Source organism: Liolophura sinensis, chromosome 9 (genome assembly GCF_032854445.1).
Source record: "Liolophura sinensis isolate JHLJ2023 chromosome 9, CUHK_Ljap_v2, whole genome shotgun sequence".
Taxonomy (NCBI): Eukaryota; Metazoa; Mollusca; class Polyplacophora; order Chitonida; family Chitonidae; genus Liolophura; species Liolophura sinensis.
The window spans coordinates 16008901-16024972 of record NC_088303.1 but is presented as its reverse complement, the minus strand read 5'-3'; the positions used below and the strand labels follow the sequence as shown (position 1 = coordinate 16024972).

Here is a 16072-nt window from a genome sequence, read left to right as displayed (position 1 = left end):
ACAGTATGGAGACCCTGGAGGATATATGATTTACCATTGAAGCTACAGTATAGAGATGCTGGAGGGTGTATGATTTACCATTGAAGCTACAGTATAGAGACGCTAGAGGACATATGATTTACCATTGAAGCTACAGTATAGAGACACTGGAGGATATGTGATTTACCATTGAAGCTACAATATAGAGACCCTGGAGGATATATGGTTTACCATTGAAGCTACATTATAGAGATGCTGGAGAATATATGATTTACCATTGAAGCTACAGTATAGAGACACTGGAGGATATATATGATTTACCATTGAAGCTACAGTATAGAGACCCTAGAGGATATATGATTTACCATTGAAGCTACAGTATAGAGATGCTGGAGGGTGTATGATTTACCATTGAAGCTACAGTATAGAGACACTGGAGGATATATATGATTTACCATTGAAGCTACAGTATAGAGACCCTGGAGGATATATGATTTACCCTTGAAGCTACAGTATATAGACACTAAAGAATATATGATTTACTATTGAAGCTACAGTATAGATATGCTGGATGATATATAATTTACCCTTGAAGCTACAGTATAGAGACACTGAAGGATATGTGATTTACCCTTGTACGGTATAGAGACACTGGAGGATATATGATTTACTCTTGAAGCTGCATGTACTGTATGAAGACACTGGAAGATTTCACTGATTCAGGCTTTACACAAACATATTACGGATTCAAATGATATTGGAAGATGTGTCAGTTTAGAAGAACTTAATTCATGGTCTCAGTGGACCTGGATTATCTTATCATATCAGATTGGATGAGATGATATCGAGTCAGGGAATGGGGTATGTCAGATGAACTGCAGAGAGCGCATTTGACTTCCAAGGCCCAAGAGGAATCTGCCACATGTGCAGGCAGATGTTTGTGATTGCAAACCTGTAGTTCTAGGGTGTTTATATCTACACGTAATAATGTGTTGGATGTTACGTGCACTGTGATAATTCAGTTACTGTGATAATTCATTTACAAAATCTATTGGCGTATTTCCTGTAGTATACCACCACATATACATGTGTATCAGCCTCATCACATATCTGTCAACCACCACAGATACATCAAACTGTTGTACACATGTCTAAGATTCAACTACAAGTTCTTTGTGGGAATTGACCAGTATCCTGAAGTACCATTTTGTACCAGCCTGAGGAATTCACCATTCTGTACAGGCCTGAGGAATTCACCATCGTGTACTGGCCTGAGGAATTCACCATTCTGTACTGGCCTGAGAAATTCAGGGAAATGACATGGTGACATTGCAGTGAATATTTACCTCACATTGCTATTATCATGATGTGCATAGTGATGAAAGACTATTGTGGTTGCTGAGAACATTGTCTTTAGATCCCAGCAACAGGATTTTGTCTTGGATTTTGTCATCTGATCATTTCTGTAACAATCTTTCTGCTGTGATTTATTTTTTTGTATCACAAAAACTGCGCAGTGTGGAATCAGAAGAATGAAGCGACTTTTTCGGTGTTTTATTTCAACCAGCTCTGAGGAACAGGAACAGAATGAGCAATGGCAGTTCAGGTTGTCGTTGTTGTCAAGAGTTCTGCCGCATTCTACAGGTGTGGCCTTTTTTTTCTTCTTTTTTTGACCTTAGTAGTTAAAGCAACCTTGGTTCTGTTGCATAATTAAAAGTTCTGTGAAATAGTTCTGAATAATGCACTATTCATTACACCATTGGCTGGAGTTAATTCACGGTGATCAGTGATGCGAAAGCAAGCCCAGAGTATTGTGTTTCATTCTCCTCAGCTGTAGACATACACACACACACAAATCAGTTGTGTGTCAGTTTCTTTCCGTGTGACACACATGTATATGTTATTCATGATTTGACGAGCTAGTAGCCCATTTGGTGGGTAAGAAAAGAACGATTGCCAATGGTACTGATGGGAAGGCGCCATATTTTTGAATCCTTTGAGGTGGCGTTAGTGTAAAGCAGAACCCTGATCCATTGTTATGTCAAAAATTGATTACAGCTTAACGTCTACCATGTTATAATGTATTGGTTTCTAGTGAAACTTTCTACAGCAACATCGTTCTGTCACTCTGGAAAAGAAAGTTGAACATCTGCAATAAAATGGCATCAGAGTCGTGCTGCCTGGCATTTGAGGTGCAATTATCTGTCAAAGTGATTTTAATAGCTTGTCAGCTGTAACTTCACCCAAGCCATTGACTGCATTATTGGTATTATCATATAGGCAAAGTTAGTCATATCAAGTGTCATCCTCAGGCTAGTAACTTTTAAATGGTAGTTAGATTTAATTGCCTTTATTTCTGAATTGCATGAGAAGTAAATTATTTTTTTGTAACATTATATGTACAACAGTGTAATGACAATTCAACATTTTGTAGGCTTTTATCTTGTTGTCAATTTAGAGCGCCTTGAAAATTCTACAAATTTATAACATCTTTATCCAGGCCTTGAAAAGACTGGAAAAGCAGCTTTTTTTCCTGTTCAGGCCTGGAAAAGCCTTGAAATTGAGTACCAGCTTGCCACATGTACTGGGGCCTGATCTGTAAACAGACTACAGAATTAAGCAAGCTGGAATCTGGGGAAAATCGTATCCAAATCTATTTTAAGTAGCCTGGAAAATGTGTATTTTGGACCCAGAAAAGCTTGGAAATTTGATATCTTTAAAAGGGACATACTGCTGAAAGAAATTCAAAATTTTTCAGTTGGTTCAGCTACATACAAAAATGAGTTGAATTTAACACCTATCTAAACCTTTTCTGCCCGTATTTTTTGGAAATGTCAGTTAAGAGAATTATAAGGGAAAATCTGTCAAAGATTCCCATGATTCAGTGTTGGCTCATGGATCACATAAGTAAACAATGCAATAGATTGAAAGTAAATAAGAAGTCTGGTAAACCAAATATGATCTTCCTTTCTATCAATAATGTTTAGCGTAATTCCAAATGACCAGTAAGGCAGAACTGGAGTTACATGGTAGACCGCATAATTGGACCATAATGAATACTGTGTCTGACATTTCAAGTTTGATGGACATCTCCTGTCGTCTGGACAACAAATGGAGGTAACTAACTAAAACAAATCAGGCTTTCCAAATACAGCAATTCGAGTGAGTTGATGGTGGAAGGGAAACCTGAATAAAACTGAACATTCCATTCCAATATGTGTCAGTAGACATCTGGAACTCTCAGCTTTATGTAGATGACATCTCAATTTGATGTGGGCTGTATTTTCCTTTCAACCTTGCGATGGGAATGTACCACATTTATAATCAGTCCTTTTGCCTGTGTCTCCTTGAGACATGGTTAACTTAGTTCTGCTTTGTTATAAAGTCCCAGTTTAACCAATTTCACTGTCCCAATCATTGAGTATACACCAAGCAGAACATCTGAGGGGGATAATTTAAATTAAGAGGATATGTCGCATGTTAATTACATTAATGAGGAATGTAATTGAATTAAAAGTGTGTTAAATCAAGTGATTTTATTCCAGACTATTGGTGGCATTAATCTCAGATTTCGTACATACATCACCAAACATCTTGGGAGGGAAATGTCCAGCCAATTCACCAGATTTAACAAGCTAATCAAGTTCAGTCATTTGAAGCTTTTTTTTACCCTGATTTCACGGCCCAATTATTCTTTGAGGTTGTGCACAACTCACAGAACATGTACGGGGCCTTTGGACAGTATCATGAATTTAACAGAGAATATGTTACTTAATGTAAATTACATTGTAGACCAGTTTACATGTAATTTATCAGGCTAGTTTTAGATGAGCTGTAGAGAGTGAGATGGATCACTCGATCAGGCCCTATAATTTTAGGGTCTGCTGTAATATAAAATGTATTATCGCACATGCATCACATTTAATGACAAAAGCTTGGCAGAGGTATTTTTATCGTTACTGCATGAATTGAGGTTTTTTAAGGAGAACCAAATTTATTGGTATATTGATCAATTTAAAACAAAATTATTGATGTTTTTTTTACTTCATCCTTGGACAGTGTTTCAAAACATTAGTAAGGCTAGCTTTGGTTATAGTTTTCAGTTACCTTTTCAATGCCACTTACTTTATGTTTTCTTTTCTTTAACTTTAAAACAGTTGGAAAAGGAAAGTAAGCACTTGCTATCTCCTGTGGCTTTTCATTCATGTGTTTGTGTATATTGATCATCAAGACATGCATATGGTTGTGGTAAGGTACATTTGGATTATAGGAACCAGAGTAGTCTCCCCTGTATTGACTTTGTACACAGGCTAAATTTGTTAACTTGCAGACCTTTTTGAACAATTACTGCCTCGGTGGCTTATGGTTCAAGGTGAATGCTTGAACCATAAACCACTGAAGCGTCCACCTCGAAGTCAAAAGACCTGGGATGAGACCCAGACAGGTCATATCAAAGACTTTAAAATGTTACTTTTTTACTTCACTTCGCGCTCAGCACTGACATGCTAGAACAAGGAAATGAGACTGGTTGGCATGGTGTCTGTATAATGTGACGGGGTGGGGTGTCATGTCTGGTGTCTTCGACATGATACTTCAGTGGCGGCAGCACTTCAGCGTCATGGACTCCCTCTGCCACAAGAAGACAATTTATGTACACACACATAATGACTCGTCATCATCCTATGACTAAAAAATGGCTAAGTACGATGTAAAACCCCATTTATGCATATACATACATACATGTATATTGAAAAATTTAGACAAGATTATATGCTATAAACTGTAGTATTTTTTCCCTGTTCCTGATAGGATCTAACTCCATCATGTCAGGATGTTTGTTTGTTTGAATACAGTCGCATTGTTGCTTATCATAAATGTCAATTTTGTGACTCCAAAAAAACTGTGAAAGTGTGTGCTGAATGTTAATTGTGTTGTTTTTTTCCTAGTTAAATAGGCATCATGCACCCTACATTAAAAGATAAATGTTCAAGATGAGTATAGACTGTAGAAATTAGCAAGTAAAACTATGCTCTTCAGCTTTTAGTATTATCAATCCAGCAATAGGTTATTTTGAACTGCAGTTGTTTTTAACAGTCATAATAAAAGAGATAGCCATGGCTCATTTTGGGATTGATACATTACTTCTGCCAGCATAGTCATTAATTATGCATGGGGTGGTCCTGAATTAATCCTCGCCATCGCCAGTAACAGGCACTATGTAGGATCTCTTTACTTCCCAACCTGTTAGCATTCCATCAAAATACAATTCTACTTAAAAAGGCTTACAACTGTTCTTATCCTGGTAAGGTTGGATGAAATGTTTCTGTTTGCTCCATCTCAGGTATAAATTCAGTAGCCATTATTAATCATAAAAAATGGCCACGGTTTTAAGCTATAAGAACTGAATTGTCCTTGAAATCTGTGTAAAACTTAATGGGGAATTTCACAGGCTGGAATTTTTATCCCCACAAATGTGCTGGACAAAAGACCCTGTTGGACAAAAAAAACCTGCTGGACATAAACCAAGCCAGATGTAAACCCGGCCTGGCAGGACAGATTAGCTCCATGTACAAAAGCCCCAGGATCAAAACTCCAGATGGACCACTATCTCTGCTGGAATTTAACTGTCTCCTCTTATTTAACCTGAAGAATGTATCCAGAAACAGCCTATAAAATGTGATATTTAATTATTGTTCATTGGAATTTCATGGTATGACTTTGCTACTGTCTAAAACATGGCTGTTTAACTTAAGCCTATCCCAATCTGGCAGTCAGATTTAGCACTACTTCCATGGGGAAGTGAGTTAGTTTGAACACTGTACTAGAAAATGACTTTGTTTGATATCAAACTGTTATCTAATTCCAAATATAAGTTCATTCCCTGAAGCGTCTACCACAATTCTAACTGTTTCCTATGTATTTAAAGGCAGAAGCAATTATGATTAGCTGGGACTTGTGAGTATGGCGGACTTGAAGCATCAAATTTTACTTTTGCGCTGTTATCAAATGTAAACTATAATGTTTCGGGGGATACAAAGTATTGAGAAAATGATGTGTTCTTTGAATAAGAGCAAACCAAAAGAAAGAAAGTTTAACACAAGCTGTGAAATATCTGCTTTATATGCCATACATCTTGTGTAGTTTTGCTTTAGCTTTTGGACATGCCAAGAATGGCAATTGATCTTTCTGTACTTTTGAACCATACTTGGCCATAAAACTCCATGTTTACAAATTGCTGCTTAAAAAATGTTAGACAACATGGAGTTTGAATGATGCATTTGGTATAAATAATTACAGCATGGAATAATTGTCATTTCTAAAACTGATAAAAACGTGTGTGCCTCTGCTTATGTGTTAGAAGGGGTTCTCTCTGTTGCAAGCACTCACATGTAGTTCATCCACCATGACTTCTGTAAAAGTAAGAATTCTGTTGACACTGTATGGTAATTAAACCTTTCTAACGGATGAGGTTTTAGCCCATGGAGCTTTTGCCTGCTGGATTTTGTCCACAGGACTCTTTCCTCTAAGATGTGCATCAGCTGCCTCTATCTACTAGTTCATTTTCAACATTTAATTTTGATCAGAAGTACTGTCTTGATTTCGTTAACACTCAGAAAATATACATACAGTATACATATGTATATATGCTGTCTTTGTTCAGTCTTTGCGTAAACTTGACGTTGTTATATATTTATCAGCTGTGTGCAGATACCTGACAGGAAAAAACTGGCTACTCAGGATGTCCTGTCGTTGTTGAATTAAGGGACACGCCTTCCAGCGTATGCATGTAATTTGCTTCTTCACTCTGCAATCTCTGAATTGCATGCATATCTATGTGCCTGAAAACTAATCAGTGATGCTGAAATTTAAAGCCATAATCAAAATAGTTGATGAAGTTCTGTAATTTTTACCATATTAACTGAAGTGTAATTAACCTATTTATTGTTGTACTTCCCTTAACTCTAACAGAACAGATATTTTAAACACACATATACTGTACATGATATAAATGTTTATTGAAAGGATTAGATTGTTTAAACAAATCCTTAACCTTCGTTCAGCATTATTGCTTTATGGATACATTGAGAGAAAAATACAGTAACTTGATCATGTCACTTCGGTTTTTGGGATATGTCTTCAAATTTTGAATTTGTATAACAATTAACCACTTATCCGTAGCCATGGTAACAGAATATCCTGTTGACCCTGTTTACATACAAGTCTATGCTGTTACTCAATAGGAGAACATTGAATGACTGGGTGCAGTTTTCAGTTAGACAATTTTTAAAATGGCATCTTGTGAAGAAAGACATTTGAAAAGACCAACATCTTTGAATTTGATAGACAAAGGTGGGTGAAATAGCATGTTGACAAAGCAAAAGTTGGTTGGGCGTTTTTTTCTTTGAACATTTACATTTTTGATGCCGATTTGTTTATGGAGACCCTTTTTCTGTAGGATGTCTCTGCAATGAAAGTGCTTAGGTCACGGGTTTCATTTATGAAGTAGTCAAAATTTTAATATTGATAAACTTAAAAATAAGTGCTAAAATCACATAAAAGACAGCTATGGCTTTGTGAAGTGGTTAGGCTGCTGTTAATGTATTAGCATTTTATGTTTCCTGAATGTGAATAATAAGTCTGCTTCAAATTTTGCCTTCCAGGAGATGCACCGTCAGCCCGAAAAGACGGGAAAGCAATAACGAGACCGCCCAAGCTCAAGGAGCGCTCAGACTCCTGTCCTGCAGATGTGGTGTTGGATAAACGTGCCCAAAGCCCTGTCAGTCCCAAAAGCCCAGTGAGCCCACTTAGCTTGAAAAACCCGCTCAGTCCAAAGAGCCCAAAAAGGAGCCCAAAACTGTGTAGCAGTCCAAAACTTTTGCGACAAAGCATCCGGAATCGCTTCCGCCACACCTTCCACGGGGAGAAATGTTCTCTGTGTGGGTTTGCCATGGGGCAGGACAGGGTGTCGGCCAAGGGCGCCATCTATCACCCGGAGTGCTTCAAGTGCTATACGTGAGTACCCTTCTCTGTCTCAGTCGGTTCTACAGTAATCTTGTCAGATAGTAAACAAAGGGCTATAAGCTCTGAAAGAACCTCTGAGGATCTCCATGCAGAAGTTACTCTCAACATTTAATCCCCATGCCAGGTTTTTCTCAAGTTGATACAAATATGTTATTGAAGGAATATGAGTAACAGGGCTCAAAATTAAGGGTGCATTGCTGCACCTTTTAGCCAGTGCACCTAAAAAGTTTGCAGTCTTTTTGTAAATTTGACTTTCTAATTCTACACCTGAGTAATTCATCTGGAAATGGAGCCAATTTGATGAGTATTTCACCCCAAGTTTAGTGTTTTTCAAGTGACACATTTTATTTGATTCTGAATGATTTTGAATGGTTCATCCACCTTGTAGGACCAACTACATGGAAGAGCTTTTTTGAGAAATTGGATTAATTTCTTAGCACAAAAACTTATGTGTGGACATCATTTTATGATACTGAAAGTGCAGTTTTACATACCAAACTTCACGTGAAAAACATATTTTGATTACCTAATGAAAACATAAAATAAACATATAATAAACTTCAATGGATACAGTAAACATCACTGAGGTTCTGGCAGGTAGTTTTTTTTGCAACATATGTTGGTGCATTGAATTGGGCTTTAAACGCATAGATCTTTTTATTGATATCAAACATGTAGCATGGTGCAGTTTTAGCTCTGGTGATTGAGGTCTATATACAGAACGCAGTTGCCGTTACAATTTATTGCTATTGTGACGTAACTAGTACCAGAAGACATTACCCGCAATTTGGATTTATTTCACTCTACAAAACTGACATATGCCAAGTCACAAACAAAACAAAGAACCTGTGATTGCATTAATTACATGGGTAGTAAATTGAACTATTTTCAGCAATGTGTGTATTGGGGTTAAAAGGGAAAGATTTTGCTGTAGGCTCTAAGCCATCTTTATGACTCTCTTTGTCACATTTTCTTAGAAATTTTTAAAAAAGGAAATTATTCCTGAAGAGGAGGTATAATGAGTAAATGAGCTTGTTAATTAGTTCTAAACAAGTCATGAAACAAAATAAAAGGCAGACAATAAAGTTGAAATCACATAAGTGCAGCCAAATATATATTTAAAAAGAAAAAAAATCAGCAAGGTCCTTTGGCCCAGTGGCCTTTTTTTTTTCTGTGATGAGACTCAAGTGTTCTCAAAATGTTGTGTTCACCAGCAGTGATCAGGAAAATTTTGACCACTAAATTGGTCTAGCTAATGGTCAGAGTATCTGCCTCGAAGTCGGAGTTTTGGAATTGAAACTAGGGTTGGGTCTTAGACTTGATAAATGGTACTTGTTGCTGCCTCGCTTTGTGCTCAGCACTGAGAGGTTAAAGGTAGAGAACAAGACTGACTGGCCCAGTGTCAGTATAATGTGAACGGGTGGGGTGAGGTGTCTGCACCTGATACTTCAGTGGGGGCAGCACTTTGGTGGCATGGACTCACCCTGCCACAAGTAGACACAGTATATGTGCTCACACCTAATGACTCTTTGTGGTCAGGTGACTGAAACACTGTTAAGTATGATGTAAAACCCCAAGCATACACGCATACGTATGTATCAGGAAAGTTTCACTGGTGTTCACCAGCAGCCTGAGTGGTATGTTGGTGAGAAATCATACTCATTGGGCAAGTCATCCCAGGTGGGCATCTTCTCATACAGGTGGGTGGTCGTCGGCTATACGGGAACGAGGCTATATACAGCTGGGTGCTGACTTTGTTTAGGCGGGCAGCATTCTCCATAATGAGATAATGATTGACAGTCCGACATAATGATTGACAAGTTGTCTAACTGAAGGTTAATTTGAAGTTGGTTACTATCCACATATGTTGCTTTTTGGTCATGCTTTGTCTACCACAAACAATTACGGCAACAAAAATTATGTTATGAATAGCTGCGAGAGTTAGTTTTATTTTATTTATCCCATTATACAACATGTAGATATTATAGCAATTAATACATCTTGCTCATATATTCCACACCCAGATTCATGACTTGAGGGAGCCCAGGTATAATGCTATTCAGCTATTATAATGCTGCTCATGGTTATATCACAAGATACATGTAGATCTATGCAGTATGCACACTAGAAACATGAAAATTATGATGATTGTTATGGGGACGGACCTAAAACTTTACCCCCATAATAACACTTCTAGAGACAAATAAATGTAATAAGTCATTAGTTGTAGTGTGGAAATTTTAAATTTTCTAGTAGGATATCGTCCTGCCTTCCTGGCAAACCTCAAAAAAACCTTTCTAAAATCAATAGAACTGCCAGATGTGTGCAACTTGCATACCCTAATTCTTAAATTTGGGACAGATATTTGTAGTGTTCAAAGTAGAATATTACATTTTTTTACCAGCCTTTTGGAAAAGTTCCAAATTTGAGAAGAAATGGGGCAGTTACGGGCGAAATCTAAGTTCATTTATCATAGATATACTGTGCAGTTCATTCTTGACACAGGTAACTTAATATCAGCCTACCCTTTAACACCTCATTATGGGTAGTAAGCCTTCATAATTATGTAGCATAGCAAGCTTACCAACCTTCATGCATTGAACGTTTTTACATTCACCATAGGTTTTGCCTTGTAGATTCAGGTTTTATTTATTTTGTACAGTTTTGGCTGAGTTGTGACTCCATCGTTATGTATATTATTTACCCAGTGTTCTGAATTTTGAGTGACATATTTATTTGTGAGCTATCCATGTACAGTATTGCTGTCACCAATGTTGACAGAGCAGTACACTGCAGTAGGTTTGATTATTTATTGTGAATTCTAGAATTGTCATTCATGTATTATGTTCAGGCATCTTTCATAAAGGTGGCAGATCTCGACAACTTGTATCTAGACAACGTGAACAATAATTTGGGTTAGGTATGGTTTATCTGTGAAATTAATTCCTCTGGTGTTAATTATTTGACATGTTAATTAGTATCTTGATTTTCATGTGGTCATAACTGGTAAAGGATTGACTTCAGAACCATGCACATGCGACCTAGTCACATTATCGTCACATTGTCCTTAAGTATAATTAGATGACAAGGCCATTTAGCTACATGTATGTGGTGATAGTGTGCTAAGTTTTACTGTATTACCCCAATCAAAAGTGCTACCCTAATTCCTCAACCCTTTCACATTTGAAAGAGCAACTTTCAGAGCAATTTATGCACATTTATAATATGATTTTGGAGACAATCCTAAATAGGTGGATTGGCCAGCTCCGAGCTTCACAATAAGTCTAATTTTATTAATCTACTCAGAATACATGTATTGCCTTCAGAATGTGCTTAAATAAACACGTTGCAAACATACGAAAAGGTTTTAACTCTTGTGCACTCATGATAAAAGATTATGTATGTTTGTGTACTATTTTAGTTTTTATTTCCAGTAAACTAGTTTTAGAAAAACAAATTTGTTTTCTTCCACCTACCTAAACAACTACATGTACACAGGTTAAATGATAATTGACTTCTGATTACCTTTAGTATACCTACAAATATGTACAGATCTGCTCTTGTTCCAGACTTAGCATGATGGGGTCGTTTTCTATCCCCATGATTTCACCCTTGTGAATAAATACCAGTACTTCCCCTAAATTGACTAACTTGTATAACATGATAACGAACATTAGGCCTGTAAGTAGCGACCGGCCTTTTTGTCTTTGCTGGTTTGACATCAGCATGATTAATAATTTTAATAGATTAATTATGAATTGGGTAATTGTACAAGTAAATGAGAAATTTATGTTGTGGAACTGCTATATAGTCATGTATAGGTAACCAGAAATATGTCAGACATGTATTGTGATATAGATGGCTTAGGGCAAAGAGTACATCTTCAGAATTGTGAAATCATTGAACTTGATCATCTAGGTGAACAAGAGAGCGTTTATCTTATGGAATGTTGGTGCTGTTAATATACAGATGAAGTGTGTCTGTCATGCTTTCCTCAAGGTATATTAAGTTACATTAATATAGTATTCTGTCATTATTTTGCTAAGAATGACAGTAATTTTTTGCATAAGATAGTGTAATTATGTGAATGAAGTTCTGTGTGAGAATATGCATGTATATAATTGTTTCATGGTTTATTACACTAAACTTTAGGGTAACTTCTATCTGACAACGGAATTGATTTATGTCAAAATCAGATTAATTTGAAATGCTGGTCCCATTTTCAGCAAATAAAAAAAATTCGCTAAAAAAGTTACCTGTACATGACATTGATTGATTAAGGTTAGATAATGATTGATCATCGCAAGTTAAAGTCATGTTTGAAAGACTACCAATAGTGGCTTAGCCGGTTTTAGTATTTTGTTTTTTACACTGCCAGGCAAACAAGGGCTATGAGCAATTGAATATGGCACAACTACGTTATAGTTGCCAGTTGTAGTGGCAAAGTGAACAGTTGTATGCGCAGATTTTAGTCAGGGCTGATTTATGAAAATTACGTATCAGTAAGCACACACTTAAAGCATGTAAACAAGGCAGCTGAAGAATTACATGTACATGTTTGTGCTTTTATGGTGATGCTGTCATAAATAAAGTGTTTCCTTGTTCACACATAATGTTTTTGATCAGTGGTCATAATAAGTGAATGAGAAGCAGTGTTTTGCGTTTTATCCTTCATCAGACAATAAACTCTGCTTTTCATTCTACAGCATCAGTCACCTGGGGGACGTGTATATTCCCATATCCTGCAGCCAACATTATATATGGCTACTGACTAGGTTATCTCCCTTTGTTGGGTTGTTAATAACAATGGTCCCATCACTGGAGTGATTTGTCAACATACAATAGTCTTCTGCGCTGAATTGATGGGTCTTTTGCAGGATAAGTTTGTTTCATCATTTTCAATGATAGGATACAGACACATATGGTGTCAGTAACCCTCATTGGCATATGGCTTGCCCAGTATGAAAGTTACTGACAACATATATTTCTGTATTTTTCCACTGAATAGCCATGTGACTAATAGGACTTCATCTTGTTTGAGCTCTGTTGAAACAGTATTAATAAAACAGAAAATAAACAATAAAATCTAACAAAATTCTGCCATAAACATGTTTGCTGGGTGGAAAAAGGGACTGAAAATACCTAAATGTGTTAGCAGCCTAGGTGGTTGTGTACTTAATGAACCTAGAAGAAATCAATGTAAAACATTTCACATATACTTTATTTCCAGCTACAACTTTTGTTGCACAAGAATTCTGCTTTAACAGTATTTCAGCCATTCACAAGTAATGGAGTCTGTAATATTAATATTTGATGCCGAACAAGTATTGCATATATTTTTGAAAAAACCAATATGCCTTGTTAGTTATTGAGTAGAGCATTCAACAGTCTTATTTTCAAATGTCACTGAGGTAAAAACCTCAAAAGTGCTGTACTAATGACTTGGCCTTTAAACATAATAGAAGCCATTTGTAGTGAGTTTGGATTTAATAAAATAATAAAGTTATTATTGCAACATTTCTGGTGTTCAAAAATAGCTCTGTTCGGCCATGATTTGACCTTGTTGGTTACATGTATAAGAGGACGTGTGTCTAAGATAAGGCCCACTTATTGTCTAAAAGCAATAAATGTTGTCAGTGCAATCAAGGGGTAATTTCATTGCATGGTTTATGGACCACACGTTGATATCAACTACGGAAACGAATCTGACAGAAAATGAACATTGTAGCAGGTGTAGAATTTGTGCCTTCATGACATTCTGATCAACACTGGTTTGACAACATTATCATTGTCACCTTGCAGTAATTGTCATAGTGCTTCATGGGAGCAGAATTTTGTTCACTAATATTGCAACTTCTCAGTATCGACAAAGAATTGGGACATACCACGTACACCAATTTAGCTAGGAATACCACGGTGTTTCGAGCTTCAAAAAGAAAATGTTGCAGGGGTCGAGAAAAAATTATTCCCCAAATCTGAACGTGTCTACTGTTATGAACCCCAGGTAAGTGGTTATTACAACGTATGATATAGTATGTTTGTACATGCAGATGTAATTTTGTTGCTCAGTATCTTTAGTGTAGTGTATTTGATGATTGATGTGGACAAAATACAACATTGTTTATGACAAAAATGGACATTGTGTGAACAAACAATGTGGCTGAAGAATTTATATATATATATATATATATATATATATATATATATATATATATTTATGCAAAATTATGCCTTTCCTGATTTCATTGTTGTTTTTGTCTCCAAAAGAAACTTTAGTGTTTATGGTAATTTTGTAGCTGTTCTGTGTAAAGCTGATTGTAACAACCAATCACTGTGGCTGTGACTGCTTGTTGCACTGTTCCTGTAGGACATCATGTGGTGAATGTCACCTGGAGAATCGCCATTTACACTTATTTGCATGTTTAAGATAGAGTACAGGGATAACCTGGTCAGCATTGAATCTCATCTTCCACTTGCAGTCCTTGTTTTATGTATCGCTCATATTATACTGTAACTCCTCACCTAGAAAGGAATTTTTATTCTCTGAAGTTCAGAACTCTGAAAGATAATGCAGCTGTATATAGTCATATCTGGCATTCAAATGGCTTCTGGGAGAAGTCCATTTATGTGTGAACGGATGAGATATATCTGGGAACAGAATTGAGAAATTGCTTCTTATACATTACTTGTTGCTGTTTTTTCATAGCTCGAACGGTTGTACAAGGAATGGTTTGCCAGCAACATAGGAATAGGAAATATTTTCGTTCATGTTGATAGCCAAGATGAGGGGACCAATTCCACAAAAGTTTGAACTTCTTGTAATGCTAGTTTATGGCGGAAGAATTCAGAATTATGCTTGTATTTGAAAGTACTTAACAATTATTAGTTAGTCAAGAATTTGAATCACTGGGCCATCTCCCTCAGAAAGTAAAGTATTATTCTCAGAGCAGATTTCCCTCTTGGTAATACAACTTTTACTCTTTTTTATACCCTCAGGTTGTCAGATTATATTCTGTCCACTCCACCTTTCTAAAATTCAAGTACTTAATGAATATTAAGATGCTCCTGCTTGCATGCAGCCATTAAGGAGTAAATCAAATATGCAAATGTACGGTATTAAAAGCTTTATGATTGATTTATATAGACAACAAATTTTTAAGAGACCTTCCTTTAGAGGTACAATATGTTTTGTTCTGAGAACAGTTTGACCTCTTTGGTGGTATTTGTGAATTAAGTCTTCTTGAGGCTTTTTGGGAGTGGAATATATCACACTGTATCTGCCTACATGTACCAAGGACTGTTGAATACTATGCAGTTAAACACATAGTTTTGCGACTATTATTTATACTCACAGTTTACACTGCTGTATATTTCAACAGTTTTTGAAAGCGTAGACAACTCAAGTTATTCAACAGGTTGCCATAAAAATGAGAAGGAAACAACTAAAGTCATGTCCTTTGTGATTTGTTATGGTATAAATAATGTAATAAATGACATTTTAGTTCCTGAGTATTGAGTCTGCCAGCCAGCAAATGATCATTTTATAGAGCAGTGTTTGTTGTGTTGGTGAAACACAATATGTGTTAATAATGCTGGTCGTTGTCATATAAGTGAAATATCCTTCAGTATGGTGTAAAACACCAATCAAATAAATAAGCAACTATTTTTTTCTTTTATGGAAATTGGCAAGAAACTGTGCCGGTCATTGCAAAAACATTGTTACCTTATTTAATTCAAATTGCCTTGTTATTGGTTAACATGTTGTGAAAAATGCGTAATATGTTTTTAAGATTTTTAATTGAGGATGAAGACATGCATTTCTATGACACTATATGTGGCTGTGTTCCAGGTATTTGAATGGTGTGAGTAAGGTGTGTTTAATGGTTTGCCCTGTAATGTCCACAGGTGTACAGTAATTAGCATGATAAAGGTGACAGGTAAATGTTTGTCACATTGAACGTGGCTGAACAATCCAGGCCATAATACTTGTGAAGTAATTATGCTCAGCCAGAAAACAGAACTATCAGTGAATACTCCCGATGTCATCACATTTATATCATTATTATTAGTG

At 36.3% G+C, this 16072-nt stretch overlaps 1 protein-coding gene across 4 annotated transcripts in view; it reads left to right on the top strand.

Moving 5' to 3' along the window:
* Positions 1–16072, top strand: part of LOC135475487 (rap1 GTPase-activating protein 1-like) — a 193720-nt gene that overhangs the window by 46328 nt on the left and 131320 nt on the right. For all 4 annotated transcript variants that reach the window (XM_064755407.1, XM_064755405.1, XM_064755403.1 and 1 more), the window contains exon 3: positions 7641–7992. In XM_064755407.1, coding sequence (XP_064611477.1) covers positions 7641–7992 — 352 coding nt within the window. The remainder of the gene's footprint in view (positions 1–7640; positions 7993–16072) is intronic.